The sequence below is a fragment of the Colletotrichum scovillei genome, assembly GCF_011075155.1.
Source record: "Colletotrichum scovillei strain TJNH1 chromosome Unknown Contig00005, whole genome shotgun sequence".
Lineage (NCBI taxonomy): Eukaryota > Fungi > Ascomycota > Sordariomycetes > Glomerellales > Glomerellaceae > Colletotrichum > Colletotrichum scovillei.
In genome coordinates, this window is record NW_023336263.1 from 2,095,921 (window position 1) to 2,122,931 (window position 27,011).

Genomic DNA, 27,011 nt, shown 5'->3' on the forward strand with positions numbered 1-27,011 from the left:
ATTGGTCTTTGGGGGGAGACACTGGGGGCAACTGGGGGCCACTAGGACGGCCACTTGGGGAGACTTGGGCGGTGGTAGGCGGGTGCCTTGCACTGGTCTTTCCCCAATCGGGGTCGTGCACGGGCCCGACCAGCACCATGCAGTAAACAAGCGAGCTGCACCCCTTCCCTCTGGCCTGTCGCTGGCCTGTCGCTGGCCTGTCTTCTGGGCGTCCACCGAGCCGTGGCGGTGAACAAAATCACATCCACCCGCAAACAAAAATCAACAACCTCCTCCCCTACCTGACCATACCTTACCTCGCCCAATCCTCCACAACAACCCTTTCGCCTTGAAGCTTCGCCTAGCTCTCGAGCACTCTCTTCGTCTTCTTCATCGTACATCGTCGGCCAAGTTAGCTTCAGAGCTTCCCATCATTCAAAATGCGTGAGATTGTAAGTCGCTCTCTCCCATCAACAACAATTCTGCGACGCGTCGGAATGGCCACTATTTCGGGGTAGCCCCTGAGCGTACCCCGCCGATATTCTCACCCAAGCCATGCTCGCCAGACATGGCCCGACTTGCATCTCTAACGCTTCTGTCACGGGAAACATTCCGCTGACCATTGATTGTTTTCTCGCAATAGGTTCACCTTCAGACCGGCCAGTGCGTAAGTATCTCCTGATCTCAACCCAACAACCCAGAGTGCGGGGCTAACTTCTTTGAACAGGGTAACCAGATTGGTGCTGCCTTCTGGTGCGTAGCCAACCGCCAACGACGCGGCGATTTCGACATTTGACACGATCTCGTACTGACCTCGGTACAGGCAAAACATCTCTGGCGAGCACGGCCTCGACAGCAATGGCGTGTATGTCACTTGTCCTCCAGTGTGGCTTCCTCATGGACCCAGCAGCTAATCATACCACAGGTACAACGGCACTTCCGAGCTCCAGCTCGAGCGCATGAGCGTCTACTTCAACGAAGTTTGTTATCCTAGTCCCCCAGTGTGCAGGCAATCCTATTGACGAATGCTGACCTTCTCACCCAACCAGGCCTCCGGCAACAAGTACGTTCCCCGCGCCGTCCTCGTCGACTTGGAGCCCGGTACCATGGACGCCGTCCGTGCCGGTCCCTTTGGCCAGCTTTTCCGCCCCGACAACTTCGTCTTTGGCCAGTCCGGTGCCGGCAACAACTGGGCCAAGGGTCACTACACTGAGGGAGCTGAGCTCGTCGACCAGGTTCTCGATGTCGTCCGTCGCGAGGCTGAGGGCTGCGACTGCCTCCAGGGCTTCCAGATCACCCACTCCCTGGGTGGTGGTACCGGTGCCGGTATGGGTACCCTCCTGATCTCCAAGATCCGTGAGGAGTTCCCCGACCGCATGATGGCCACCTTCTCCGTCGTTCCCTCTCCCAAGGTTTCCGACACCGTTGTCGAGCCCTACAACGCCACCCTCTCCGTCCACCAGCTGGTCGAGAACTCCGACGAGACCTTCTGCATTGACAACGAGGCTCTCTACGACATCTGCATGCGTACCCTCAAGCTCTCCAACCCCTCCTACGGCGACTTGAACCACCTCGTCTCCGCCGTCATGTCCGGTGTCACCACCTGCCTGCGTTTCCCCGGTCAGCTGAACTCTGACCTGCGCAAGCTCGCCGTCAACATGGTTCCTTTCCCCCGTCTCCACTTCTTCATGGTCGGCTTCGCTCCCCTGACCAGCCGTGGCGCCCACTCCTTCCGCGCTGTCAGCGTTCCCGAGCTCACCCAGCAGATGTTCGACCCCAAGAACATGATGGCTGCCTCTGACTTCCGCAACGGTCGTTACCTGACCTGCTCTGCCATCTTGTAAGTGCCACAAGACGATGACCCTAGAATATGAGCAAATGCTGACTTTGTCGTTCCCAGCCGTGGTAAGGTTGCCATGAAGGATGTTGAGGACCAGATGCGCAACGTTCAGAACAAGAACTCGTCCTACTTCGTCGAGTGGATTCCCAACAACGTCCAGACCGCCCTTTGCTCCATCCCTCCCCGCGGCCTCAAGATGTCTTCCACCTTTGTCGGTAACTCTACCGCCATCCAGGAGCTCTTCAAGCGTGTCGGTGAGCAGTTCACTGCCATGTTCCGTCGCAAGGCTTTCTTGCATTGGTACACTGGCGAGGGTATGGACGAGATGGAGTTCACTGAGGCTGAGTCCAACATGAACGATCTTGTCTCCGAGTACCAGCAGTACCAGGATGCTGGTGTTGACGAGGAGGAGGAGGAGTACGAGGAGGAGGTCCCTCTTGAGGAGGAGGTTTAAGCGCAGTTCAATCGCACTGTCACTATGACCTGACACTACGCCATCCCACCTGTGGTGGCATTTCGCTTCGCGATTCTGGCTCCTTGCTGGAAATGGGCTTCTAGATATACCTCTCTTAGTAGTTCGCCTGACGTATCAAATGAGTACGAAGAATCAGAGATTACTCTGTACAAATTACTGGCACAAACAACATAATTCTTCAAGTCGCGTTCCTTGTGCAACAAAAAAAGAATCGCCCAGTCTGAAAGCCACGAGAAGCAATGAGCTTGAGCTACCTAAGCACACGTTCCAGCCGTAATAACCTGAGGTACCTTGGTTTTCTTCTCGAGCTAAGCAGGGGCCAATCGGAAGTACCCAGATTGTGGATCGCGCATTGCTGACTAAGACTTGGAAAAGTTGCTGAGGGTCCCCAATTCCAATTGTCGAGGAGCACATGAGCAAGCGCGCCATTGGGAGGTGTGTTGTAGCTTGCCAATCTCTCCGACGAAACGAACAATGCTGGCCTCTAGGACGGCATTGAGGCGGGCGTTTGCCGCCTCGCCGGCCACGACGATACCTGCCTTCCTTGTACCAGCTTTTCAACAGCAGCAGCAGCAGCAACCTCGCCAGTTCTCCTCAACGCCGACACGAAACTCCAAGCTCGGGCGGACGCCGGTCTCGATCCCGCCGGGTGTGAAGCTGGCCATCAGCGAGCCGAAGCTGAAGAAGGATCCGACGAGCTACTTGAAGGTTTACAAGAGGACGGTTACCGTTACGGGACCTCTGGGTAGGTTCCTTGGTGCTGTCCATTCGAGAAAGGGGGTGATGGGAGACTGCAAGGAGCTTAGGCTAATGCTGGATTTGTTTGTTTGCTACAGGAGAATTGGATCTCGAGATCCCGCCTTTTCTCAAGATTGATTACGATGTCGAGGGCAGCACGGCGGTTCTCAGCGTGGAGGACTCGAACATCAAGGAGCAGAGCGAGATGTGGGGTGAGTTTCTTTACCTTTTTTGCTGTCTTTTCCCTCCCTCTCCTTCATTGCCCTTTCGAGGGGAGCTTAAGCTTGTCTTCTCGACTTCAGCGAGAATCGAGTCACACCCTAATTGGATGAACCGCGCCTTGCTGACTTCTTTGAACCTCAAACAGGCACGACATGGGCCTATCTCCAGCGCTACATCATGGGCGTCTCCGAAGGCCACACGGCGATCCTCCGCCTCGTCGGCATCGGTTACCGCGCGAGCGTCGAGCAGCGCGGCCGCCTGGAAGAGTTCCCCGGCCAGAAGTTCCTGTGCCTGAAGCTCGGCTTCACGCACCCGGTCGAGATGGGGATCCCGCGCGGCGTCAAAGTCACGGCGGCGAGCCCGACGCGCATCCTGCTCGAGAGCATCGACCGCGAGCTGATGATGAGCTTCGCGGGAAGAGTGCGCAAGTGGCGGCCGCCGGAACCGTATAAGGGCAAGGGCGTGTTTATCGATGACCAGACGATTAAGCTGAAGCAGAAGAAGATCAAATAGACGGATTCTCGCGCGGTGGAAGGTGGGATGTGGGATGTGGGATGTGGTGTGGCACTTCTTTGGGCTTTGCTGCAGAGTCGACTGTGGTTATGTGTCGATGGCAGAGCTTCTGGAGGGCTGTGTATAGCTGTATATCACTGTACGGGGATGGGAAAAGAGAAAAAAGAACAATGTACACTATTTATTCTGCTGGTTCTTCAAGACAGCCGAGGGAAAATCGCAAAATTCGAAACTCAAAAAAGTCCAAACTTCTTTCATATTCTTTTTTTTTTTACTATTATTCTTTTCCAAGACTTTTTGCTTAGCTAGATTTTGAGCTCAACACCTCTTGGACAACCTTCAACACCTCGCCGTGCACCGCTGCCGGCGCAGCAATGACACCCTTGTTGTTGGCCAGCGTCCGTCCGACGGCAAAGTCCAACCTCTTGCCCTGTATATCCGTAACCTGACCGCCGGCCTCGCGCACAATGAGGTCACCGGCCGCGTGGTCCCAAATCTTTTCCTGGTACGTCGCCTTGACGGGCAGACGGAGGTAAATGTCGCCTGCGCCGCGGGCGATGGAGCCGTACTTGCTCTGGCTGTCCATGCGGACGCTGGGCTTGGTGATGCCGAGCTTGGCGGCGATCTGGGCCTGGTCGTCGTGCGCGCTGTGGCCGGCCTCGACGCTCTCGCAAAAGGTGGCGGCGGAGAGGTCGGTGACGGGCTTCATGGAGATGGGGCTGCCGGAGGCGATGGCGCCGGTGCGGAGGGGCCGCGAGGTGGCGCCCTGGCCGAGGACGGCGGAGAAGATGACGCCGTAGCCCGTGTCGTCGTTTGCGTTGGAGCCGATGTCGGCGGCGAGGGGCGCCTTGTCGTCGACGGGGAGGTTGGGGCAGCCGAGGACGCCGACCTTGACGTCGCCGTCGACCATGAGGGCCAGGCAGACGGCGTACTGGCCGCCGCGGAGGAAGCCCTTTGTGCCGTCAATGGGGTCAATGGCCCAGATGCGGCCGGCGGCGCCGCCCTTGCTGTTCCCTTGGTCGATGATGTCCATCATGCTCTCGGCGGAGGCGATGCTGCCGCCGAGGGAGGCTTCGGCGGCGGCGTCGTCGAGCTGGGTAGTCTTTACGAGGTCCCAGATCTGGTCGCGGAGCTGGGGTTCGGAGCGCAGCTGGGCGGCCTCCTCCTCGGCGACGATCTCGTCGTCGGGGAAGTGGTGGCGGAGGGCGGCGATGATGAGGGCCTGGGCGCCAAAGTCGCCAATGGTGACGGGGGACTTGTCGTTCTTGTCGACGGTGCCCTTTGCCTTTTCGTGGAAGACGCGCTTGGTGAGGATGGAGGCGCGCTGGACGGCCAGCTGGGCCACCTCGAGCTCCTTTGCGTAGGCGGACATGGTGCGCTGTGAGTTTCTCTTTGTCGAGGAAGACGAGGAGGGGGAAGAGAAGAGGGTCGTGGTCGTGGTGAGAGGGAAGAAGTGGTTCGAGAGGAGGGAGAGCCGGGGAAGAGCTCGTAGAGATAGGATAGCCAGGGTCACGACGAGAACGGAGGAGATGAGGAGGAAGGGCACGAAAGAGAGACGGGAGGTGGGTTCCTGTCTTGTTTTGCTGTTTCCGCTTGATGGTCGGACCTTGGAGGGCATGGAACTCTAGACGTAAGATGGGAGGTCAAGTGCGGTTTGTGTGGATGCGCAATGTGGATGTGGATAGTGGAGGAGGGGGAAAGTTGTGTCTAAGAGGCAAAGCTCCTTGGTTCCTGGCTCACTCTATGGCTCCAGCATGTGTTTAACATGGCGGCTGTTGCGTCATGGGATGGGCCATTGTGGACGCACAAACGAGTCAATTCGCCCATAAGACTAACTTGGACGACTACAGGTACATTAGTAGGTATTCGTAGAGCTGCAGTGTCGTCTTTTTAACGCCCTCCACTTATTCTTTCTGTGGATATGGTCGGTATTGGAAAAGTGCCAGTGAAAAATCAGACTTGAAGAAAGGATGCTCAAGTGTGGTAAGCGTTTGCTGTATACTAAGGTAGGTAGGGGAGCTGCAAGTGCTCTGTCAAGGAGGGGTCGAGAATCCAGAGTCAGGACCCCTCCATCCGTGCCTGCTGCCGGTGCCGGCGCCGGGCCATGGATGGGACCGATAGCCGTACAGCTCAAGTCACGTCGGCTTGAGGTACCTACCTTATGTAATCCAAGCTGCAGCATTTCGGGCCTTTCTAGGGTACCTGAGGCGGGCTGTATTCAAATTTCTATTAAAAGTGCCTGAGGTGAGGTTCCAAGGCAAGAACCTGCCCGAAAGTCTAAGGTGCAGCAGGGCCCGCCAGGGACGGTGACCCACATTAACACCCGCTGAACGCATCGGGAGAGCTCCAACGAAAGGAGGACCCCGGCCTCGGATTTCGATGCTCGCATTGCAAAGCTTCAATCCAAAAAATTCCCGTCGCATCTTCACCACCACCAACACCTCAACCACCACCACCACAACCTCCTCCGCCATTGCTCTAATCTTCTCCACATACCTCTGAAACATCCGAACAACAGCAAATCAATAGAGGAAAACAGCCAAAATGACCACAGTCCCCCACCTCCGCTCCCTCTACCGCTCCCTCCTCCGCGAGCTCCCGCCCCGACCCGTCCTCGCCCGCGAGCGCTCGGCAATCCACAACCGCCTGCGCACCAGCTTCGCCGCCGCCCCGGTCGCCGCAAAGCAAGACTCATCCCGCGCTGCCGCCGACGCCGCAGAGGCCGAGCAGTTCGCCGCCTACCTCCGCGCCCAGCGCACCTACGTCACGCTCCTCGAGCGCTACAACCCCGGCATGAACATGGACGAGGAGGAGCGCGTGCGCTTGACGGCGCGGAGGGTCGGCATGGATCTGCCCAAGGAGTTTAGGGACCGGTTGGAGAATAAATAAAAGCGCTTGTTCCCTACTATCGGCGATGGGATGTGGGATCTCGTCAGAGAGCCTTTTCTGACAGAGAAGGGAGAGATCTTCAGGATCGAGATGGATGGTTTGAAGAGATGATCACGGTGAACGGGTCAACGGGTCGATTACGAAGCTCGGCTGTACGAAATGATATTGAAACGGTTGTCGACTGGAAGTGAGGGAGATGCTGTCGAATCAAGGAAACCCTTGAAGGGGGATACAAAAGCACAAGATCGTGGGACGGCAAAGGACGCCTCCCACTGTTGGAAGAATGAATGCCCATGTGCCGTGTTTATTTGTTTTTTGTTTCTGCCTTTGCTGGTTGCTTGCGCAGTTCGTTTTCGGCACCTAGCGAAGGCAGAACAAGAAAACAAATATACAAGGCACATGGCCGCTATTCCAAGGGTGGGAGGCGCCGTGTTTGTAAATGTAATATAACAGGCGTTGAGGTGGGAATGTGTTGTACCAAAGATATTACTGTATAAATGGGCGCAGAGAACATCTCTCACAATGATGGAGAGGAAACAAGATATCAAAAAACACTACGATTCACTTTGGAAATGCTTTTTGAAAATCGCATGCCGTTCAATATCATGTCTTCGTGCCATGTCTAGCTAATTCGTGGTTCACAAAAACCCCCATACCTAGAGTTTTCTTGGAAAATATATACAAGAAGTGTAAACAAGAGTCGTTATACGCAAAGGGGTATCAACGTCTTCGTCGCCGTGAAGATATATAATGAAGAAAGAAAAGTCATACCCAACCTCTCTCTGACGTCCTTCTCTCTCGTCTATTGCAAAAGCTCATTTAGACGCTGCCGACGCCGCCCTCCTCCAAAGTCTCATCCCACCCGCCCGTCTCGAGCAGATACTCCCCCAACATCTGCTTCACATTCTTGATATTCTCACCCAGCGCACTCGTCCACTGGTCCTGCACGACGCGGACCTTTTCCTTCAAGTCGTCCGTCAGCATGCGTCCCTCCTCGTCGCGGAGACGCTGCGCGCGCGCATCGCGCTCCTCGGCGGTAAACTCCCTGCCCCGCCCGTCGTCCATCTCGTTCTGCACAACCTTTGCCTTTGCGTGCGTGACGGCCTCCTTGACCTCATGTAGCAGACACAAAAGGTTCGTCTGCGACTCGATGAACTGGTACGTGCTCTTCTCCGTGTGCAGGAGCAGGCTGAAGAGGTACTGCAGCGGGTGCCGGCGGTACGATGGGTTCTCGTCGTACTCGGCCGACGGGATCTGGATGTGCAAGGCCTCCGGGTCGGCGGGGGCGATCTTGTCGAGCAGCCTACACAGCGGCGGCGCAATGTCCCAAAAGGCGGAGAGCTGCACCTCAACGCCGCGCATGACATTGCGCTCCATGACGGCCTGGAACTCCTGCGTGCGCGCAAAGACCTCGTGCGCGAAGGCCAGCTGCCGCTTCGCGGCGTCCTCGGCGAAGAAGGCGACGGCGTTTTGGAGCTTCTCCTCGTTGCCGGCCAGGCGGTAGGGCGTGAGAACGACATCGCGGTAGCGGTTGTTGCGGTCTGTGAGGACGTCGAAGATGGCGCGGTGCAGCATCTCGCGAGCCTCAAAGATCCATTTGAGGAGTGTCAGCTTCTCCAGGAGCTCGGGCTTGTCGTCGCCTTCTTCCTGGGGCATGTCGGCGGCGCTGGCGACGTCGTCGAAGAGCCCTCCCGCCAGCTTGTCAAAGAGGGTCGTGGCCTGGGCGATGCGGCCGGTGATGAGGTCGTTGAGGGGCATGACGACCTGGCTCTGGAACTGCTCAAATTCTGTCTTGCCCAGCTCCTTCTGCTTCTCCTTTTCGGCTGCCACCGAGTCATCTTCGATGGTCGACGCATCGGCAAACGAAATGTTGCCGGCGTTGATTTCCTGCTGTAAATTGGAGCGTAAAGCATTTCGCCTCTCAATGGATGCCTTTGCGGCTTCCTCGCGCTTCTTCGTGCTGGTAACTTGAAATCTTTCTTTTGTAGTTTCAATCTGGGAGAGGTCGCTGATCTGGCGAACGGCTACTCTAGTCTCGGTCAATTCTGGATGGTTATTGTTGACGGCTGGATGATGACGAGGATACGGCGGCGGAAGGGTCACCAGTCGAGAGACGTCCAGGTGGGCTGGGTTTGGCGTCGTGGGCGAAGCTGAGGACCCAAGGGATTCTGAGGAGTACCGGAGCGGCTGCGGTGTGACCACGGGCTCCATCTCATGCCAGCCTGTCTTTTCGGGCGGATACTCGCCCGAAGATCTCGGGTTACTGGGGCCCGCTTGCGGGCTGTCCTCCCATTGCAAGGCTTCGTGAGCTTCCTTTGGCACGCCCATGTACTTGGATTCTCTCTTGGACCTCTCGACAAATTTCCCGCCTGCCCCTGAAGAGTCTGCCTCCCACCACCTACTGGCAGGTCGGCCCCGGGAATCTCCATCGTCATGGTTGTCACTCACGCTGAGACTCAATATCGGAGAGAGCGACGGCATGTAGTTGGAAGAGTAATTTGGGTTATTTGCCGATGGCACAATGGGTGAGCCCGGAACGTTGGCTGACGTAGGAGCGGAGCTGGACTCCCCGGGCGTCTCGCGATAGACCGAGTTCATCGATCCGCGATGGGATCGCGTTGGTTCGGATGACTGGGGCGTCCACTCAGCCTGTGAAGCTGCCGACTCCCGCCGTGTGACCATGGGGCGGAAGAGATCCCTCGTCAGATCAAAAATCTCCGAGCCCATGGCACCGATGGCAGAGGAGTACCTCTCTCGCCTGATCCTCGACTCATTGACGATGAAGTCGGCAAACATGCGAACACGCTCGGCATCGGTGGCCGCAGTGGACTCTTGAGTGGCGAATGCCTGGAATCGCTCAATAGTTTCACAGCAAAACTGATCCGCAGTTTGCGTGATGACAATATGCTTTGTGGATGAGATGGATGCTGATGGAGGGCCATCGGCAGGTGTCATTGAGCTGAATCTTGTTTGAGAGCTCGATGCCGATCGAGTCTGCGGCGGCGGTGTTGGCAGCGCCTTGGGTAAGACGCTTGGCGATCCATCCATCATGGGCGTGCCCTTTGACGGATGAGGTGAAAACGGCGGTGTTGCCGCCTCAATTCGACTGCGTGACGATGACGACCCGGGTGCCCGCGGTGTAGTCGATTGTTCATCAGTCCGAGGCGTGTCGTTCGATGTCCGTCCCCCGCTTCTTGGTCCTGATCTGTTGATAGTCAACCTACGAGAAAGTGTGTTCTCATTCGGAACAACAATGTCGTTGAGCTGGACCGGGTTGATGGTCCCATCTATCGAGTTATGCGGTCTGGTCCGGCTCTCAGCTCGGCGCTGAACGATGGTCTTGTCGTGGCGGACTGCTCTCGCCCGACTTAGACTGCCACCAGAGCTCAATGCGCCGGAATTGCTTGATTCTCCGGTCTGTGTAGAGCTCGCAGCACTAGCAGTATCGATGGTCAACTTTGGAGAGTGTCTCCGTTGTGATGAGCTACTAGGTTCCTCGGGCTGATCAACCCAGTCTGCAGGAGTCGGAGGTACTGGTCCAAGGGCTGCAACGCCGGTTGGCGGAGGGCGCCTTGTGGGCGGTGAAGCCACGGGTGTAGTCGTTCTCGGCCCGCTCTGCACGCTCTGTGACCGAGACGAAGCTGGTGGTGGGACCGGAGGTGGCGGCGGGAGGGGCATTCCTGGTTCCCATCTTGACTGAGACGCCGAACGTGAGCGAGCTGAAGTCGGTGTCTCGACTGCACTTGCGGAAGCAGCTCTTCGGGCACCGGGCGGGCCGTGTGATGAGTTCGGGTCATTGTGATGTGGCATTGGGTGTGGGATCTGGATCTGAAGAGGGGTTGGCCTTGATATCGGCATAGGCATAGGCGGCATCGGCTCTGGAGGACTTGATTCTTGGGACTCTCTGCTCCGTCTCAGGGAATGAAACCCGAAGCGCCTTTCGCGTGAGCTTGTCCGACCTCCGGCTCCCGGTGGAGGAGGAAATGATGTGTTTGTTGAAGGCTCCGGAGACGGCCTATGAACGTTTGTAGGAGGAATCCGTGCTGCCGAAGTATTCGCCGCTGGTGAGGACTCGAAGAAGCCGCTCTGTGGTCGTTGGCTTCGCGGTGGACTATACGGAGGCGGAGGTAGTGGTGATCCTATGGAGACTGGTCAGCAAAGCCGGCCAGGGCCAATGCGAATTTGGGTCAATAGATACCTTGCTCAGGGAACTGATGTGATTGATGGGACCTTTCGGACCCGGCAGCAGGTGAAGCTATCCATTCTTGTGGATTATAAGGCTGTATTGCGCTTGCAGGAGTGTGGGCAGCCGAGTGTAAGTGCGATGAGGACACTGCTGACAGCGGCGTGTTGACCTGGTTGTGGTATGCACCCAAAGACTGAGTTAATAGCGGATTGAGACCCTGGCGCAACCGGGTTGGATCGCGAGGATTGTTCATTGTAAGCCAAATGGCCACCCGCTGAGCTGAGCAACTCCCAGCGAGGTCAGAAACTTGAGATGGTTGTGGACTTGGAGTGACACCGGAGTCGGTTCGAGGAGGTGAGGACGACTTAGACCCTCACTGGGGTTAAGGATACCTCAGCCAGCAACTTGCCGACCTCTTTCGCACTTCTTCCACTCTTTACCAGTCCATTCAACTTGACTGATGGAAAGCCAATCTCATGTCGAGAAACACACCGCACAACCGAGAGGACGGACAGGCAGCCGGCAGTAAGGTCGTGTCACACCTAGGAGGGGGAGGGCGCGGCTGAAGCGAAAAGGGAACAAAAGTTTGGGTGGGAGGACGCAGAAGATAAAAGAGATGGTCATGTCTAGGTCGGGTCTGCTGCAATGTGGTCAACCTCCTGCATAAGAGGTACATACATCCCACCCCACGTACAGGAGGGTACCGGGGTTGCTGGCTCGCTCTTGGCTCACGCTTGATCGCCCGCCGACAGAACTGCACCCCTGTGGCACCCCTACTCTTGGGGGGCCGAGATTCAAGACATTGGGGTGAGAAGCAGGAGGGGCATGGAGAACAGCGGGCTCTCGGGAGCACGAGGAAACGACAGGAATAGCAGCCGGGTCCCGGAGCAAAAGCGCAATGGTGGATCTCAAGGCCGGGACTAAAGGCAGTTGATGCTCGGCGCTGAGTTGTTGCAACTTGCAGCAAACATAGGGACTAGCTCGTTTCCCGATTTCGGTGCAGACCACATACTGTGTATGTACCTCATAGCGGGAACCGATACATGACAGGGTATTGAGCTAATTCGAAGGGGTGCCAAGGTATAGATGGGTACGAAGTACGTTCGTCCATCCGCGAGGGGCAGCACTTGCTTGCTTGCGGCATGGGGTTGTGAAAGCGAGCCGGACAGCAAAGTGTGGAAAGACCAGCAACATCCCATGTGGCTGTCGCGACTGCATGACAGGCCTGCAGATGCCGACAAAGCTAAGGTGCTGCTATCCGCGTTGCTGTTGTCTCGTCTCAGGTCCGTCGCTGCAGTTCTTCTCTGGCTTTCTTCTCCCTCTTGAGAATAATGAAATGGCGTGGTACTGCTACGACCATCATCGGCCGGAACGGCATACTAGAAAGTAGGGAGGCATGAAGCTCGGAGTCAGGGTCGCAGTACTGAGCATTGTCGACCCGACATAGCAAGCGGACCTTATCACGGTACACCTGAGCAAAAGACAACCAACGAGAAGAGGCCAGCATGGAACATAGCATACGCAAAGCTCGTAGCGACCTGCCACGGCCCAACAAGAGGAAAAGATGAGTGAGCATCGCGCCAGGGTCCGGTCCAAAATGGCCTGTCATTTTGATGGGGCCAAGAGAAGAGACTCGTGGAGACGTTGGTAGCCGGCCGCATCGATTGGTTGGTTTCCTGGTGGGAGGTCATTCTATTCTTGGAAGCATACTTAGACCCTGGCTAGTCAAAGAGATGTCTGGGGTTGTGATTGGTTGATGGTGCTGTGAAAAGAACGCGGAGGTGATTGTCGGCGCTTAAAATGCCCTTCGATTTGCTCGACAGTCTGAAAGACTTCCGTTGCTCTTCCGGCCCTACTTCCTCTCCGCGGCCGCCGCTCGCCCGATGAAGCTGGACAAGTGATTCGGTTGTTGGCTGGCAGCCCTGAAGGAAAGCAGGCATTAGCGTTGAGCAAGCTTGGGTCCTAGTCAGGAGCCAGACCTCGGGAGTCTTCCTCACCGACTTGTTGCTTGTTTGGAACTTTGGCCGTCTTTGGAGTTTATATCGGGGTGGCTGGGCCCTGTCCTGTAATCGAACAGGACTGAGGTACCAGATAGCTTCCACGTGAATGAAGAAACCTCCTGTGGATACGTAAGGTTGCGGGGTTGGATGCAAAGAACAGGCATGGAAGTTCTAAATATTGCTCAAGGCCCGTTTGCTGGGAACCAATATGGCTTTGCTGAGTATCCGAGAACTGGGAATCAAACGTACCGATGCCGTCGAGCATATTTTGGACTGCACGATCTTGAAAAGTGCATCGATCGTCTGGTTCCTCATTACCGTGTAACGAGGCAACTTGGCAAGCATCGGCACTGCAGCAACCGGACGGTCGAGCAGGTATCATCCGTTGAGATCCCGTCCTTAGGCCTCTTCACGGTGACATCGTGTGAACGCAACGGTCAGAACGCAATCACTCAATGGCATCGCGGACTGCAGATGACCCTGCCCCATATAGCACGGAAATAGTAGGCCAAGAGCGGACGTTGGCCGCGCGGGGGCGACCACATCCGGCTTCTAGAAAATGGCCTGGAAGGCACTCAGGTTTTGCATCGGCTCGCCGCCTGCAAGCCAGCTGTTTCATATGCCACGGTTTGGTTTGAATGGAGAGCAAGTGGTGTTTGCCGTTCCGTGACCTGGACTTGCTTGCAGCTGTGGGTGCCGTGAGCGAGACCTTATCGAATCATGGCTTTCTTTTCCCGTTCGAAGTTCCAGATGATGAAAAAGATGTATGTAGATGAGTCGCATTCGGATTGATAGAAAGACTTTGTGATAAATAGTTTGCCTGATGAGCCGTCGTCTGCAGTCCCACGTATCGGCTCCGATATATCTCGTCTAGTTCATCCAAGGATCTGGTACAACATGAGGAGGAAAGAAGAAAGCTGTAGTGCAGCGACGCATTTTGCACTTTGCCCTGAAACTAGGTATTGCCAGCTGAGATAAGAAAAAAGGAGTTGAGTAATCCGAACCGAGCATGTGGGCTCGTCTTTCCGTGGATTTGTGGTACGCAACATTGATCTGGACGAATAATGAACATGTGCAACTTGCAAGACTGCTGAATGAGCAGCTACAATACCATGGCAAGCACAGGCCATTCTCGGTCTACCAATTTGGTGACCTTGAACAGGCAGGTCGGGCACGAGCAAGTGGAATGGAAGGTGGGGTTCAGCCGCAACTACGGGCAAACCAATCGGCCGACGATTTACCGCCCAGCCCACCTGGCAGCGGAGAGGCCGTCAGAATTCTAGAGCTTTCTTTCAAAAGAGGTCCCGCGCTCAGATTTAATCCCATCTTCCTTTTCTTTCCATGCGCAACGCTTCCTTGGACATGACACTCCAACGCGCCAATCCGCACTGAGGTAAGAACTGACCCCCAATCTCACCCCTTCTTTATCTACCCCGCGCCATTTTTCTTTCCATCTTCTCCCAATATGATGATACACCAGCTGGCACCAGTCATAGAGTGATTTGTACTCCCTTATTGATGAAAAACGCTGCGGTCTATTGACCAACCACTGATCCGGGACAAACCGACAATTTATTTGTTTACTTCTTCAACCTACGAAACCTCGCGACGCATTTACTCGTTCCTTTTGCTAACCTTGCAATTGGAATCTTTTACAGACACCCATTTCCTACCTCGCAGCCTGAATCAGAAACCGAGTCACCGCCGACAAGATGGTCCTCCACAACCCCAACAACTGGCATTGGGTCAACAAGGATGCCTCGGCCTGGGCGAGACAGTACCTTGAGGAGAGCTTGGCGAAAGTCGAGACTACCGATAGCGGTGTCACGGCAAAGATTAGCAAGGTTGTGAGCATGGATGGCGACGTCGACGTTAGCCAGAGGAAGGGCAAGGTCATCACCATTTACGATGTTAAGCTCGTTCTAGAATACACCGGTAGGTCCATCAATGCAAGCACATGTGTTTCACATCCCGTAAAAAACCTCGTTCAACCGACTTTCTCTGCCTGACATTGTACCATTTTTGTGAAGTCGTGTGTTCTGGAGCCTCGCTAACGTAGCGCAGGCACCACTGCCGACGAGGCTGAGGTCTCTGGCACCATCACCGTCCCCGAGGTCGCCCACGACACTGAGGAGGATGAGTTTGTGGTGGGTCTCTCTCTTGTGAAATCTCTGCATCGTCAAAAGGCCACCCCGTTTTACTGAGACTTTGCCTGCGTGATAGTTTGACATCGACATCTACTCCGACTCCAAGGAGAAGCAGCCTGTCAAGGACCTCGTCCGCTCCAAGCTCGTGCCGGAGCTCCGCAAGGAGTTCCTCAAGCTCCCCGGAGCCTTGATTGCCGAGCACGGCAAGGACATCCAGCATGCCCCCGGATCCAACCCGTCCAGCGGTTTCTCGACCCCGAAGTACCAGGCACAGAACACGCCGGCCAAGTCCACCACTGCCTCGACCAGCGTCAAGGGTAGCTCCGGCAAGGTCGTCAACACCATGACCCTGACCGACACTGCCGAGTTCCGCACCACGGCCGAGGAGGCATACCAGACCTTTGTCGACCCTGCCCGCATCGCCGCCTTCACCCGCGCGCCACCCAAGGTCTTCCAGGGCGCCATCAAGGGCGCAAAGTTTGAGCTGTTTGACGGAAACGTCACGGGCGAGTACCTCGAGCTCAGCGCCCCCAAGAAGATTGTCCAGAGCTGGCGCCTGAAGCAGTGGCCCGAGGGCCACTTCTCCAAGCTCAGCATCGAGTTTGACCAGAACGACGTCGACCACGTCACGCTGATGCGTGTCAACTGGGACGGCGTCCCTGTCGGCGAGGAGGAGGCCACGAAGCGTAACTGGCAAGAGTACTACGTCAACAGCATCAAGCGCACATTTGGGTATGTCTCCACAAGTCACATAAATCTTGCCGAGATTACATTCTAACGTTCGTTGTTTCCTAGATTCGGCACCATTCTGTAAGCGTTGAAAACGTTTGAAGACGAGACTTTGGACACTCAGTGGCAACGTCAAGCCAAATTTCTGCCTGAGAAGTGAAAGAACTTCCTGCAGACGACTGGCTGACACGCACAAACGGTATGGAGAGTTCTGCGGCATGCATCATTAGATCCTCAGACTGGCTTTACAAGCCCTGAGTAGCTGGGGCGTCTGAAGTTCCCTTGGGTTCAGCAGCCCCAGGTACGAATTAGACGAGACACGTTGAAATGAAACAAAGACAAACGTTGAAAGAGCCTCTATACATGCTACGTATTTTGATATGCTATGCCTCATCCTAAGTGATGTGAAATCTATTACACCGTATCCTAGTCACCTCAATCACATAAGTCTCAACTTGCAGTATCATCCCTTTCTGGTCGTTACATGTTACATTAACACTACACACTACGTATACAAATCTTGTATTACGGAAGGACGAACCCATCAGGCCTTGGGCGAATGCCTCTGTCGCCCTAGGGCCTCCACAGACGGCTGGTCTCGTTTGACGTTGAAGTCGTAATTCGACACAAAAATATCTGCCAAGTTATCCCACAGCCCCAAATCGTAGAGGTTTTCGACATCCTTCAAATTCCACACGCGCTCCCACTCGCCATCGCCAGGCCCGTGGTCTGGAGGCGGCATCCCGTCCTCGGTCCTCGTCAACACCTGCTGCGTCTGCAGCGGCCAGCGCGTCCTCTCCGGCTCGAACCGCTTGTCCTTGACGCGGTTCACGGGCATGCTCCGCTTGAAGGCGCAGCCGTCGTCCATCTCGGCCTTCCAGTCGGACCATTTCAGCGACTCGTTTGTCGTGGTGCCACAGTAGATGAGCCAAAAGGTGTAGCCCAGCAGGCCCCAGACCAGCGGGGAGGTCATGGCCGCGAGGAGAGTGACGGCGCCCATGCCGACGTTGTCCTGCAGGGCCCAGCTCCAGATGAGGAGGTACTCTTTGATTTCCATGCCCTTTGGCGGCCACAGCGCCCATTGCGGGTAGTTGGCGGCGATCTTGTTGGAGAGGAGCGAGAAGCCGAGAAGCCCGCCGTACGAGGTCAGGACGGCCGTGGAGAGGAGGAGCAGGACGAAGTAGTGCTGGTTCTTGTAGCCGACGCAGCCGTTGATGAAGATGCAGTGGTGGTCGAGTTTTGCGACGCAGCGCTTGCAGATGCTGCAGTGCTTGGAGCGGGGAGGCTTGATGAGGTTGCAGGTGCTGCATTTCTGTCCGGGGTAGAAGATTGAGTAGTCGTAGGGGTAGAGGGACATGTAGTAGGCATGATTCTCGGCCGTGATGTAACCCGGGTCGGCCATGACGGATAGGTACAGGAACCAATAGGGGAAGAAGATGACGATGCAGCCTATGATCTTGTGCAAGAGCGAAATCTGGGGCCACGCTCCCGGGAGATATAGGTATTCCGAAACAGAGAGGATGAGCAGGAAGAAGATCTGGAAAGCGTCAGTCTGGCCTGGAGTTCGTTGAAAATGTAGCAAACCCGGACACTTACGACGACGGTAGGGTGCCGGTCATGCATCATGAAGTTGCCAAAGCGTATCATGGAGGTCGAGAATCTTCCTCCCGTAATGAGTTTGTCTACAGCGAGGAAGCCATTTGGGATATGGATCCACATTATCCTATGCATCGTTGCAATTGGCGTATGTCTGCCAAAATGGTGAGTTCATGTTCCTAATGGTGAGATGCCTCTGTTCACCAGCCAGTGAACAAACATGATGACGAACCTCAGAGCCGGTAGTCGGCCAAAAAAGGCGACGAAGACGGTGAAAGAGACAGCCAGCACGAAAAGTGCCGCATTCCTGAGGGCGCCCATTATATCGAAACTAAGTGTTATGACTTCTTCCAACACATGGTCTTGAAAAAAACTGAAGTCTAGGTATTCCGGTAGAGATGGCGACGTTCCACTTAGTCCTAGTTTACAGTACTTCGGGCTGGATGTGCCGGCTGAGGCGGGTAAGGCAGACGGATGACAAGTCCACTATCAGTCGCTGTGGCCGGTAGCGAGTGGAGAGGGCCTGAGCCTTGAGGTGTCAGCCTAAGGTAAAGTAGGCACACGGTCCTCGTCAATAAGCTAGGTACCTTAGCCAGCAGCAAGGAAGGTTTTGAATAATTCAAGAACTTGGCGATATTTCCACAGTCATGAGCGAAATAGAGAGACCGTTCAGAGGAAACCGACAGTTTAGAGTGAGAGCATGACACTGAGGCTTACCAAAAGTATCGCTGTATCGCATATAAGAGGTCATAGCGCATTTTTGGACAGGCCGTTTGCCGTTACTATATTGCATATACCCATGTACCGTTTAGAATACATATCTTAACGCATAGAAGCAGTTCACACGTGAACACGCGGCACCCTCCCTTCCATGAAAGCGCGTCTCCATTGAGCACCTGGGTGCCTCCTACTAATACGTCAGATGCTTGCAGTATTGGCAGTGCACTTGCGCGGGTCACAAAGACGACGCTGCATCGCGGTCCGTGTCAATTAGAGGCAACAAGTTCATTTCAAAGGATGAAGGCACTTGGTTCATTCCTGACGTCTATTCCTAACGCTCATAAAGGAAGGGCATTTGGAAGTGCCCTTCACCCACGCCTTTCAAGGCCGAATTTCGACTTGAGCAAGCGCGTCATTTGCGCGATCCCTCACTTTTGACTGGCCGCTTCATCGTACCTTCTCGGGGCATCATTGCGATTCTCGACTTGACCAAGCTTCTTCAAGGCACGCTATCTCTCTACATGTTGTTGCCCGTTACGATTTTCACTCTCAGCGACAGCAACACCTATTTCAAGGGCTGAACAAGCTTGAGTAGCTCGCTCGTGTCACCAAGCCAACCTTTGAGTTTTTTCAGCTACACTTTTCATCTTCTGTTGGATATGTCGGCAGGCGGAATCACTTACGATGGAGTGCCCGGCGCCCGCGGCACTCTATTCAAGGATCTGAAGTTCTTTGTTTCGCTTCGCGTACCTGGCAGGGTGAGAATCCTGGACCTTATCAAGGTAGGCAATCACTTCTGGTATGCCAGGCGTTCCGGAAGCTGACTGATGCAGCAAAACGGCGGCACAATTGCGAAATTGGAATCCCAAGCGGATCACTACATTACCTATGATACCGGGCATAAACCAGCTGGGTCGCTCGATTGGAAGTTTGTCACAGATTCCGTCGACAACGGCGCGGTACAAGAAACGGATAAATATGAGATGCACCAAACCCCCATAGCTTCGCGTCCTGTTGGTGGCTCTCGTCCTGCTGGCGTCTCCCGTCCTGCGGCCAAATCAGCCAATTCTGCCCCTATTAAAGGAACCCGCACACCGTTCAACGCCGCCGACGATGAGAGTCTGGCCAGGTGGGTGCTTTCGCATGCGGCAAACAAAAAAAGCGGCAATGAGATCTATCAGACATTCGAGGGAATAGTGAGTTCGGTTCTCGAGGTATACTCTTCTTACTGTCACTGAACGGTCATAGAACAATCGTCATACCTGGCATTCTTGGAGAGATCGATGGGTAAAGAAGTTATCCAAATTGCCTCCGGCTGAGCTTGAGAAGATGGCAGCTAATGCTCCGGATATCGCATTGCCGCCGCCACCGGCAGCCGCGACTCCTTCCAAGCGATCCCAAGCTACGCGACCAGCAGTGAAGAAAGCGCCTCTTCTGGCTACCCCAAAAAGTGTCTCGCAATTGCCTCCGGCGAAGGCAGCGGTCAGGCCGAGCTCTGCCACTCATCAGCCAGCCGTCAAAGCGCCATTGACTCCAGCGAACAGAGCCAAGTTCACAGACGCAGAGGACGACTTGTTGATACGCGAGGCAGGCAGGTTTGGAGGTACACCCGACACCAAATTCTTCAAGAAATTCTCAGAAAAGGTACGTCTGATTTTCCCCGTAGTGATAACGACTCTAGACTAAACCTGAGTAGCATTCCAGTCATTCAGAGGGTGCATGGAAACGGCACTGGACACAGATATTGGAGCCGCGACTTCGGGAGAGCTCTAAGGAAAGCCTTGACGAGAGCGGACTCTTGCCTGAAGAATCCTCTACAGTCAAAATAAAGACCCGACCGGACACAGCTCACACCGGCGAGCCAAGTCGACAGATGGAACGCCCACAGGACGAGAGGCCAACCGAATCTAACAGCCAGCCAACGGAGACTTCTGAACCCAAGGCCGTCTCATCTGGTGCAAGTCCCGCCAGAGAAGAAATCGACGAAGCGGAACAGTCACGAGAGCCAAAAGTCGAAGAGCCCCAAGCTGTCACGAGACAGGATTTCTACGACCAACTGTGGGCCTACCGCACATTCCACCATATCGATACCCAAACCAATCCCGAGATCAATGATCAATCTATCGACTTGTGGCTATTATGGCAAGCTGTTGGAGACCAGTACCAGAAAGGTGCGGTCGAAACCGACTGGGCAGCAGTCGCAGATAGATTGGGCTTCCACGTTGAAAACGCTCAGTTGATACAACAATGCTTTGCAGACCACGTCGCCGGCTTCGCCGCCAGCGGTGTGTTAGACGAACCTGACGTAGAATCCGAGGACGATGAGGTCTCACAGGCCGAGGATGAAGACCTCGTACCAGATGTGCCGCTGGAACCTCCACAGGTACAACAAGCGGTCACCCCCGGTGCTTCTAGAAAGAGGCAGGCAATCGTTGTCGAGACGTCTAGCTTTCCGTCGACACCAAACAGCCGGAAGAAGCGACAGCGCCTAGGCCCAGACGACGAGATCCCATCGACTCCCGACGACAAGCTAGGCCTCGCAAGCTTTGACAACCTTGGCCCTAGCCCCTCGCTCAGTGTCAAACAGTGGACGGCCAGCAAGGAGCAAGTTGAGGGGGCCACAGAGAGAGACGTGGAGGAAGAAGAGCCCGAACAGAATCCAGCTGGCAAACCCCGTCGTTTGGAGCCTGAAACACAGGACTTTGGCTTCGATGATGCCTTCAACGCACCTGACAAATCTCAAGACAGTATCGAGTTCGATATTTCACCGTCACAACAGCTTTTGGGCGAGGAAGAATCCGTGACCCCTGTGCCTTTGTCCTACAAGAGAGATAAAGGAAAGGGGGTCGACCGGAACCAATCACCCACTCTTACACCAGTTCAGGAGTCGCCCGCCGAAGGGGGGGAAGAAGAGGGGGGAGAAGAGGAGGAAGAGGAAGAGGAGGCGGAGGAGAAAGGAGCAGAAGAAGCAGGCGAAGCCCCGAACGATGCCACAGACCAAACCATGACCGACTCTCAAGAATCGACAGATAAGACCGTCGAGCTCCAGGACCTCATGGACCGGTTCGTCTCGTTTGGCTATCCGCGCAAGGATATCGTCTTGGCGCTGATGGCTACTTCGCTATGCACACCGCTAGCCACAGATCTGGTGAAGTACTTGAAGGTGCACAAAGACCTTCCCAATCATTGGGAAGGAGTGTGGACGATCAACGATGACAAACGGCTGAGACGTATCGATGCTGCTGGCTCAGAGGGTGGCCCGGTGGATGCCAAGATCCAGAAGTATTGGGATTACCTCGAGTCGAAGCACACGCGGATCCGTATCGCGCAGAGAAGGAAGTTTCTTGCTTATCTAGATGAGACCGGGCAGAGCTCTCAATGAAGTAACGGCCGGGATATGTCTCTTCATCCGCCTACAGATCCAAGGCATATTGATAGCGAGTAGTGTGCCATTAGTACCAGACTTTTTGCAACCAAAACCATTCATCATGACCACATCTTGAGCCAATATATCTCTGCCATCTATATTAAATGTCCTGTGAACCGTACACTGTCGTCTTGAGATCGTCGCCTTATTCCTTCACAATCGAGTACCCATAATGCCACCCTTCTTTCCTCATATCCTCCCTCACCTTATACGCCCCCTCAGCAACATCCAACAGCCCCAAGTCGACCTCGACAATCTCCATCGCCTCCTCGGCACCCAGCTTTCCAAGCGCGCCGACAAGCGGCATCGCAACCTGACTGACGCCGCAGTACCGGACCCTGGCCCCGCCCTCCTCCCGAACCTCCACCCCGCCTCCGCCCGCGGGCCCGCCCGCGTTGACGAGGACCACGGCCGCCGTGTTCTCAAACGCCCTCGTCACCATGACGTTCTCCAAGAAAACCCGCTCCGAGTCCCGGTTCACCACCTCTGTCGCGCCGTTCCCCGCCCCGTTGTCGCGCTTGTACTCGTCGGCGAGCCAAAAGGCGGGACAGACAATGATCCTCGCCCCGTCGCGGATGAGCTCCCTAAATGCCTCGGGGAACGCCAGGTCCCAGCACACCAGCATGCCTGCCCGCCCCAGCGGCGTATCAAAAGCGCCGTGCGGTTCGGGGCCCTTTGTCAGGTGTGGCCTCTCGTTGTGCCACAGGTTCTTCTTCTGGTACCGCCCCAGCACGGCGCCGTCGGGACCGATGAAATATGCAACGTTCAAAAGGTCCAGGTCGTCTGCCCCCTCCTCGCCGTCCGGCTCCACAATGGTCCCCGGCACGATGGACACGCCTAGTTCCTTGGCCAGGGCCTGATATCGTTCAAGGTACGTCCAGGACTGCGCGCAGGCGGATACGAACTGAGGGTGGTCGGGGACCCATGATGTAAGATGGTACTCGGGCAGCACGGCTAGCGAACAGCCCTTGGAAACGGCAGTGCGGATGTAAGTCTCTGCCTTGGTGAAGTTCTCCTCTGGCGCGACGACCTGTGATGCTCATCAGAACTCTGTTTCTTCCCGCTGGTAAGAGGCAGAAGTTCCCCCCGCCGCAGCCGCAGGGAAACCTCGTGAGCCATGGCGCATGAAAAAGGAAGCGCGGGAGCTAGACTGGGCTAAGCATTTTCGATGAGGGGTAGTCCTAGACTTACTGACCTTAGGGTGCATTTGAATGAGCGCGATCTTGACCTTGTCCGCCATCGCCGCTGTCTTCGTCTCGTCTTGAGTTAATCCCGCAGCTTCAAGACGGTCGGGTGTTTGGAGACAACGGCAAAGTTTGGCTAGCGGTCGGGGTCAGGCTATGAGGAAAGACAGTAATACGCCTTCATGCACTTCCCCGCAGTCAGTCTGCCTTGCACCGGGATATAGGCACACAAGATAGCAAAAGGGGAGATGAATGGATGAGAATGATCAAACTCCGGTTAAAAGTGCATAGTACCCGAATAGGCGATTTGCTAAGTTCATATGCGAGAAATGATGTCAGAGGCAACCGTTTCCCAGTACTAATTCCCACCGATTGCAAGGACCATAATCCAGTAACCCATCCGAAAAAACAACGAAAAGCAAGAAGGAAGGTAAAAGATAAAATCACAAACGCCAGAAACAATTTCGCCCTGCCCAGATGTCATAACTTTGTATGTGTTTCGATGTGGAGATTTATGTCGAATGTCGCTATCGGTTAGCAGCTCTCAAGTCGGTGTCGATCCTCGGATATTGCGTAGATCTAGCGGCAGGTCTCTGGAAAGATGATTTGGGGTCGCCGTGGAAATGGAGGTCTTGTTCATGGCGTCAACAATCGGGGATGTATGCCGATCAGCCTCGAGGATACCCGGCGAAAGATATTTGGCATAAGATACGACAAAGCCAGCGAGTTCGCCTACAGAGCACGTAATAGTCAGTATCCTTTTCATGCAGAGTAATGTGTCATATCCATACCGAGCGCAATGAGCCCGAGGTTTCTCACTGCTGATGGCGGAAGACCGTAAGATCCCATGAGCAAAGACGCGGCTGGGCACGCCACATATGGCATCCAACTTGTCCAACCCGGTCGATGGAAAGAACCGCGAACTTCTGATGTCGATGAAGCCATATTGTCAAGTGTATCCAGCAGGTCTTCTGAAATCTGGTTCACGTGTGAAAGCTTATCAGAGTGGGATTCGTATTTCGAGGAAATGTCATCGGTAATGTCTAATAGTTTCTCCAATCCCTGAAAGATGGTCAGCGGCAGGTTTGATTCTGTCAGAAGGCTTTCTTCACCAACCTTCTCAAGACTATCTTGCCGATCAGATAATTCAATAGCTCGAATGTGGGATAGTTCCTATTCGAAGTCAGTCCAGAAAGCAAGTGGTCGGTCTCAACTTGCTTACCAACTGGCCATGAAGGGATGTAGACGATGCTATAGCTGTTGCGAGAGCAGCCATGACCGCCGCGACCTCATTCCCAGTTCGTTCTTTGAAGTCTGTCAGTGCCAGATCATGCGATGCTGCAACCTCGGCGTTGCTGCTAAGGACCGTTTTGAGGAGCACCGTCAGCAGCTGTTGCAGGTTCTGGGCATCCTCGAGGCCGCCTCGCATCGCAGAATTAGATGCCTTTTCAGTCAGTTGAGTTGCAGTGCTCGGGAATGAGTATGGTGAACCGACCTGTACTATCTGCATCACGTCCTGAGAAACAAATCTGTCCAGGTCTTGTAAGCTGTTTCGCAACTGATCGATGTCTGGGTTCATTTGGCGGAGCTGCTCTGTAGTCTCGGCTGCTCTCAGATTGATCGCATGTAGGTGGGCTTCAAGCTCTTGTTCAACTCCCTCAGACAGTTTGGAGAGTACTTCGGTGAGACGTTGATATAGACGAATGCTCTGTGCTGCAGCAAGATTAGAAATATTCCCTATGTACGGAGGATAGTGTTTACCTTTGTCATTATCTACGCGAGCAGCCTCGCAGAATCTGAGAGCCTTATGACGGTAGCTCACCCAAGTGTTCCACGCAGAGTCGGACTTGGCTAACCCCGAGAGACACGAATCTATCTGCCGAGGTGAGACGTGAAGCTGAGCAACTTTGGAGGTCGGTAGATTAGCTAGAGCACGTTCTCTGAACGGCGCACATCCAGACGGAATGACGAAACTGCCTCTCTCCAGATCACAGATAGCAAGACTGGCGGCATAGGAGTCCACAAAGTCACGAATTTGTCTGCCGCTGTCGGTGAGAACGGTGGCGTCGTCTTTGCCTTCCAACAGCTGGCAATTGTTGACCAGGAGTCGAGCAGCGATTCGATGGCAGAGAGGTTCCGACTCGAGTTCTTGGAGCTCCTGCATGGCGACGGCGTAGACATTCGGCAAGCGTGATGCGTCGTGAACTACAACCGAGGGGTTGACCAAATGTTCCTCCACAGACCGGGGGGTGTCTGCTCTCCTTTCGACACCTCCCCAAGAGAAGGCTTCGACACCGTCGATCCATGCCCCAATTGACAGCAATCCCAAAAGGATTTTCGGCACGCTGCACCACATTTTGTCGCCTCCGCCGCCTTAGCGTTGTTTGTCCCGGGTTGAAGTGAGTAGAGGGAAGTAGAGGGACTAGGGACGGGAACAGACAGAGTTATGTTGCAGCCAGTGGGATATGGCGAGGCGACGCCGGGTCAGATGCAAGGATATGTGAGGGGAGGAGATGAGTGGGTGTGAAAGAAGGTTGCGAGTTTCGGCCGTAAGTTGTTGGACAAAGACAGTGGAACGAAATGAGGCAACTTCTAGAGTTGGGAAGGGACTTGACATGGGATTGAAAATAGAGAGAGGAAGGAATGGACCGTGGGATCTGGTGTTTGGTCACCGGGAAGGTGCCTTCCTCAACCTGTGGTTCTCTGGTTCAAAAGCGGAAAGAGCCAACTACCAGTTCGCGCCTTCCCATTGACCGTGTACCCCATGACGAGGCAGAACCATGGTGCCTTCCATTTCACCACTGTCCGTTCCTGCAGGAAGGTAGATTACCTAACTTGCTGCCTTCAGTCTTATACATAAGTAGGTATTCTTAAAAGATTGTTCTTGGTACAAAAAGGCGTAATGAACTTGAGTCATGGTGAGAATAGGTGGGAAGGGACGGAACCGGGCGTTCAAGGGAGGAAGTGTTTGAGCTACATCAGATCCATTGGTGACCTCGGAATGAACCTGAATTCATGAATTGGAAGTCGTCTGAATACAGCAATGCGCACTCTTAAGAATACGATTGAGAATTTTACCTGTTAAGATGATTTGGTGAATGAGGATCTATGAGGAATTGATCATCTAGGATCCTTAATGTAATATGAACATGATCAAGCAGTCGGCAGCATTGAATGACATTCGAACAGAGATCCTGAAGAAACAACACAAATCTAGGCTAGTCCGCTACATGAAATAGGCCAGGGAGTGGTATATAACGAAAGATATGACCAGTAGTCAAATCGGCGTCTTATTCACTAGATTTTCAAGAGAAAAGGCAGGGTCAGTGTGCCCTCTAAGAAGCTTGCTTCAGAAATAGTCTAAGGGTGACCTTAGTCGTACTATACGAAAGGCCTTTCAGTCGACATCACCACCAACACAGTCTATATAAGAAAATCACTATCCGTCATCCGGGGCGCGTATTCTTCAGTGCCTCGTTCCGGGCTGCCGTCAGGAACAGCATGAAGAACCAGGGTAGCTCTAGAAAACAGCGAATTTAGCTCATGAGTATGACGAGATCATATTGCTATCCACTCCGAAGTCTTTCGCCTCATTGACATCGCATTGCCTGGTGTTATCATTTGGTCTTCAGTCAAGGACGGACCGTATAAATATTGTGTCCCAATTGTCCCAGAAAACTGAGCGCCGAGACAAGGAATTATAACGGCTGTTGGCCTTGAGAGTTATACGCTCAAAAACTTTGGAGGCTGTAAGCTGGGGTTATTCTCGACCGACAACAAGGTCCGACATCTCGATGACTACGCCGAACAACTGTGACCGAAAGAGACCCAATCCGGGTGCCTACGTCTAAGACCCGAGTCCAAAGAAGCATCTTTACATGGATAAACGGCTTCCCTCTAGCGACCCTGCAGGAAGTAGTGCGTCGACCTCCCTCCGCTCGGATGGATTTTCTCACTCCAGAGACTACTCGCTGCATAAGGAAGCCTGTCGTGCGCTGCCATGCATGTCTACGAATGTGCGTCTGACAAATGGTGTAAGCAAACGGCCATCCACATCAGCCCATTCGCGCAGAAGCTCGCAGTAGCGGGGTTCTTGGAGAAAACTTGAAGGGGGGAAAGGGGGGGACGTCGACCGGCAAGCCACAAGCGTACCAAACATCGCGACAACATGGACCTCCTCGGGGAAGTGTTCAAGGTTGTATCCCGAAGCGCGTTCTCGCATGGAACCTGCGAGATTTGCAGAGGGACATACATACTTCCCTCCTTTCTTGTGGTTGGAAAGAAACAAAACAGAACACCGAGGTGACTTTCGACGTTTGACACCCTGAGCAGATCACATATCAAAGAGTGACAGTGCGTGATAGGG

At 54.5% G+C, this 27,011-nt stretch overlaps 9 protein-coding genes across 9 annotated transcripts; 5 read left to right on the top strand and 4 right to left on the bottom strand.

The window, feature by feature from the left end:
• HER10_EVM0007477 (beta-tubulin) lies at positions 1-2,568 on the top strand. Its single transcript, XM_035477032.1, has 7 exons — positions 1-431; positions 623-646; positions 707-732; positions 803-844; positions 905-959; positions 1,029-1,819; positions 1,880-2,568. Exons 1-7 carry the CDS (start codon positions 420-422, stop codon positions 2,271-2,273), a joined length of 1,344 nt encoding a protein of 447 aa, XP_035334118.1. The 5' UTR covers positions 1-419; the 3' UTR covers positions 2,274-2,568.
• A 137-nt stretch (positions 2,569-2,705) lies between these two features.
• Positions 2,706-3,980, top strand: HER10_EVM0001920 (ribosomal protein L6). Its single transcript, XM_035471652.1, has 3 exons — positions 2,706-3,039; positions 3,131-3,244; positions 3,400-3,980. The coding sequence occupies exons 1-3, from the start codon at positions 2,769-2,771 to the stop codon at positions 3,765-3,767; spliced, it is 753 nt and encodes a 250-aa protein (XP_035333763.1). The 5' UTR covers positions 2,706-2,768; the 3' UTR covers positions 3,768-3,980.
• Positions 3,981-4,068: 88 nt separating this feature from the next.
• Positions 4,069-5,385, bottom strand: HER10_EVM0008780 (3',5'-bisphosphate nucleotidase; the record flags this gene model as incomplete). Its single annotated transcript, XM_035478289.1, has 2 exons — positions 4,069-4,533; positions 4,657-5,385. 2 exons carry the CDS (start codon positions 5,383-5,385, stop codon positions 4,069-4,071), a joined length of 1,194 nt encoding a protein of 397 aa, XP_035334218.1.
• Positions 5,386-6,060: 675 nt separating this feature from the next.
• Positions 6,061-11,817, bottom strand: HER10_EVM0010476 (uncharacterized protein). The gene is made up of 2 exons (XM_035479934.1): positions 10,855-11,817; positions 6,061-10,795 (listed from the first exon to the last, which is right to left on the bottom strand). The coding sequence occupies exons 1-2, from the start codon at positions 11,093-11,095 to the stop codon at positions 7,476-7,478; spliced, it is 3,561 nt and encodes a 1,186-aa protein (XP_035334335.1). The 5' UTR covers positions 11,096-11,817; the 3' UTR covers positions 6,061-7,475.
• Positions 6,312-6,656, top strand: HER10_EVM0011570 (FMC1 protein family; the record flags this gene model as incomplete). The annotated part of the gene is made up of 1 exon (XM_035480998.1): positions 6,312-6,656. One exon carries the CDS (start codon positions 6,312-6,314, stop codon positions 6,654-6,656), a length of 345 nt encoding a protein of 114 aa, XP_035334423.1.
• A 2,351-nt stretch (positions 11,818-14,168) lies between the features above and the next one.
• On the top strand, positions 14,169-16,072 carry HER10_EVM0000907 (uncharacterized protein). Its single transcript, XM_035482843.1, has 4 exons — positions 14,169-14,777; positions 14,907-14,989; positions 15,066-15,721; positions 15,785-16,072. The coding sequence occupies exons 1-4, from the start codon at positions 14,555-14,557 to the stop codon at positions 15,801-15,803; spliced, it is 981 nt and encodes a 326-aa protein (XP_035333685.1). The 5' UTR covers positions 14,169-14,554; the 3' UTR covers positions 15,804-16,072.
• Positions 16,073-16,262: 190 nt separating this feature from the next.
• HER10_EVM0000874 (DHHC zinc finger protein) lies at positions 16,263-17,956 on the bottom strand (the record flags this gene model as incomplete). The annotated part of the gene is made up of 3 exons (XM_035470641.1): positions 17,547-17,956; positions 17,315-17,468; positions 16,263-17,255 (listed from the first exon to the last, which is right to left on the bottom strand). The coding sequence occupies exons 1-3, from the start codon at positions 17,633-17,635 to the stop codon at positions 16,263-16,265; spliced, it is 1,236 nt and encodes a 411-aa protein (XP_035333681.1). The 5' UTR covers positions 17,636-17,956.
• Positions 17,957-18,255: 299 nt separating this feature from the next.
• On the top strand, positions 18,256-21,416 carry HER10_EVM0013333 (uncharacterized protein; the record flags this gene model as incomplete). The annotated part of the gene is made up of 4 exons (XM_035482695.1): positions 18,256-18,816; positions 18,868-19,230; positions 19,283-19,678; positions 19,731-21,416. Exons 1-4 carry the CDS (start codon positions 18,694-18,696, stop codon positions 21,414-21,416), a joined length of 2,568 nt encoding a protein of 855 aa, XP_035334535.1. The 5' UTR covers positions 18,256-18,693.
• A 64-nt stretch (positions 21,417-21,480) lies between these two features.
• On the bottom strand, positions 21,481-25,001 carry HER10_EVM0006671 (uncharacterized protein; the record flags this gene model as incomplete). Its single annotated transcript, XM_035476251.1, has 7 exons — positions 21,481-22,491; positions 23,361-23,377; positions 23,437-23,707; positions 23,762-23,818; positions 23,868-24,089; positions 24,141-24,358; positions 24,407-25,001. 7 exons carry the CDS (start codon positions 24,999-25,001, stop codon positions 21,607-21,609), a joined length of 2,265 nt encoding a protein of 754 aa, XP_035334064.1. The 3' UTR covers positions 21,481-21,606.
• Between the last annotated feature and the right edge of the window lie 2,010 nt (positions 25,002-27,011).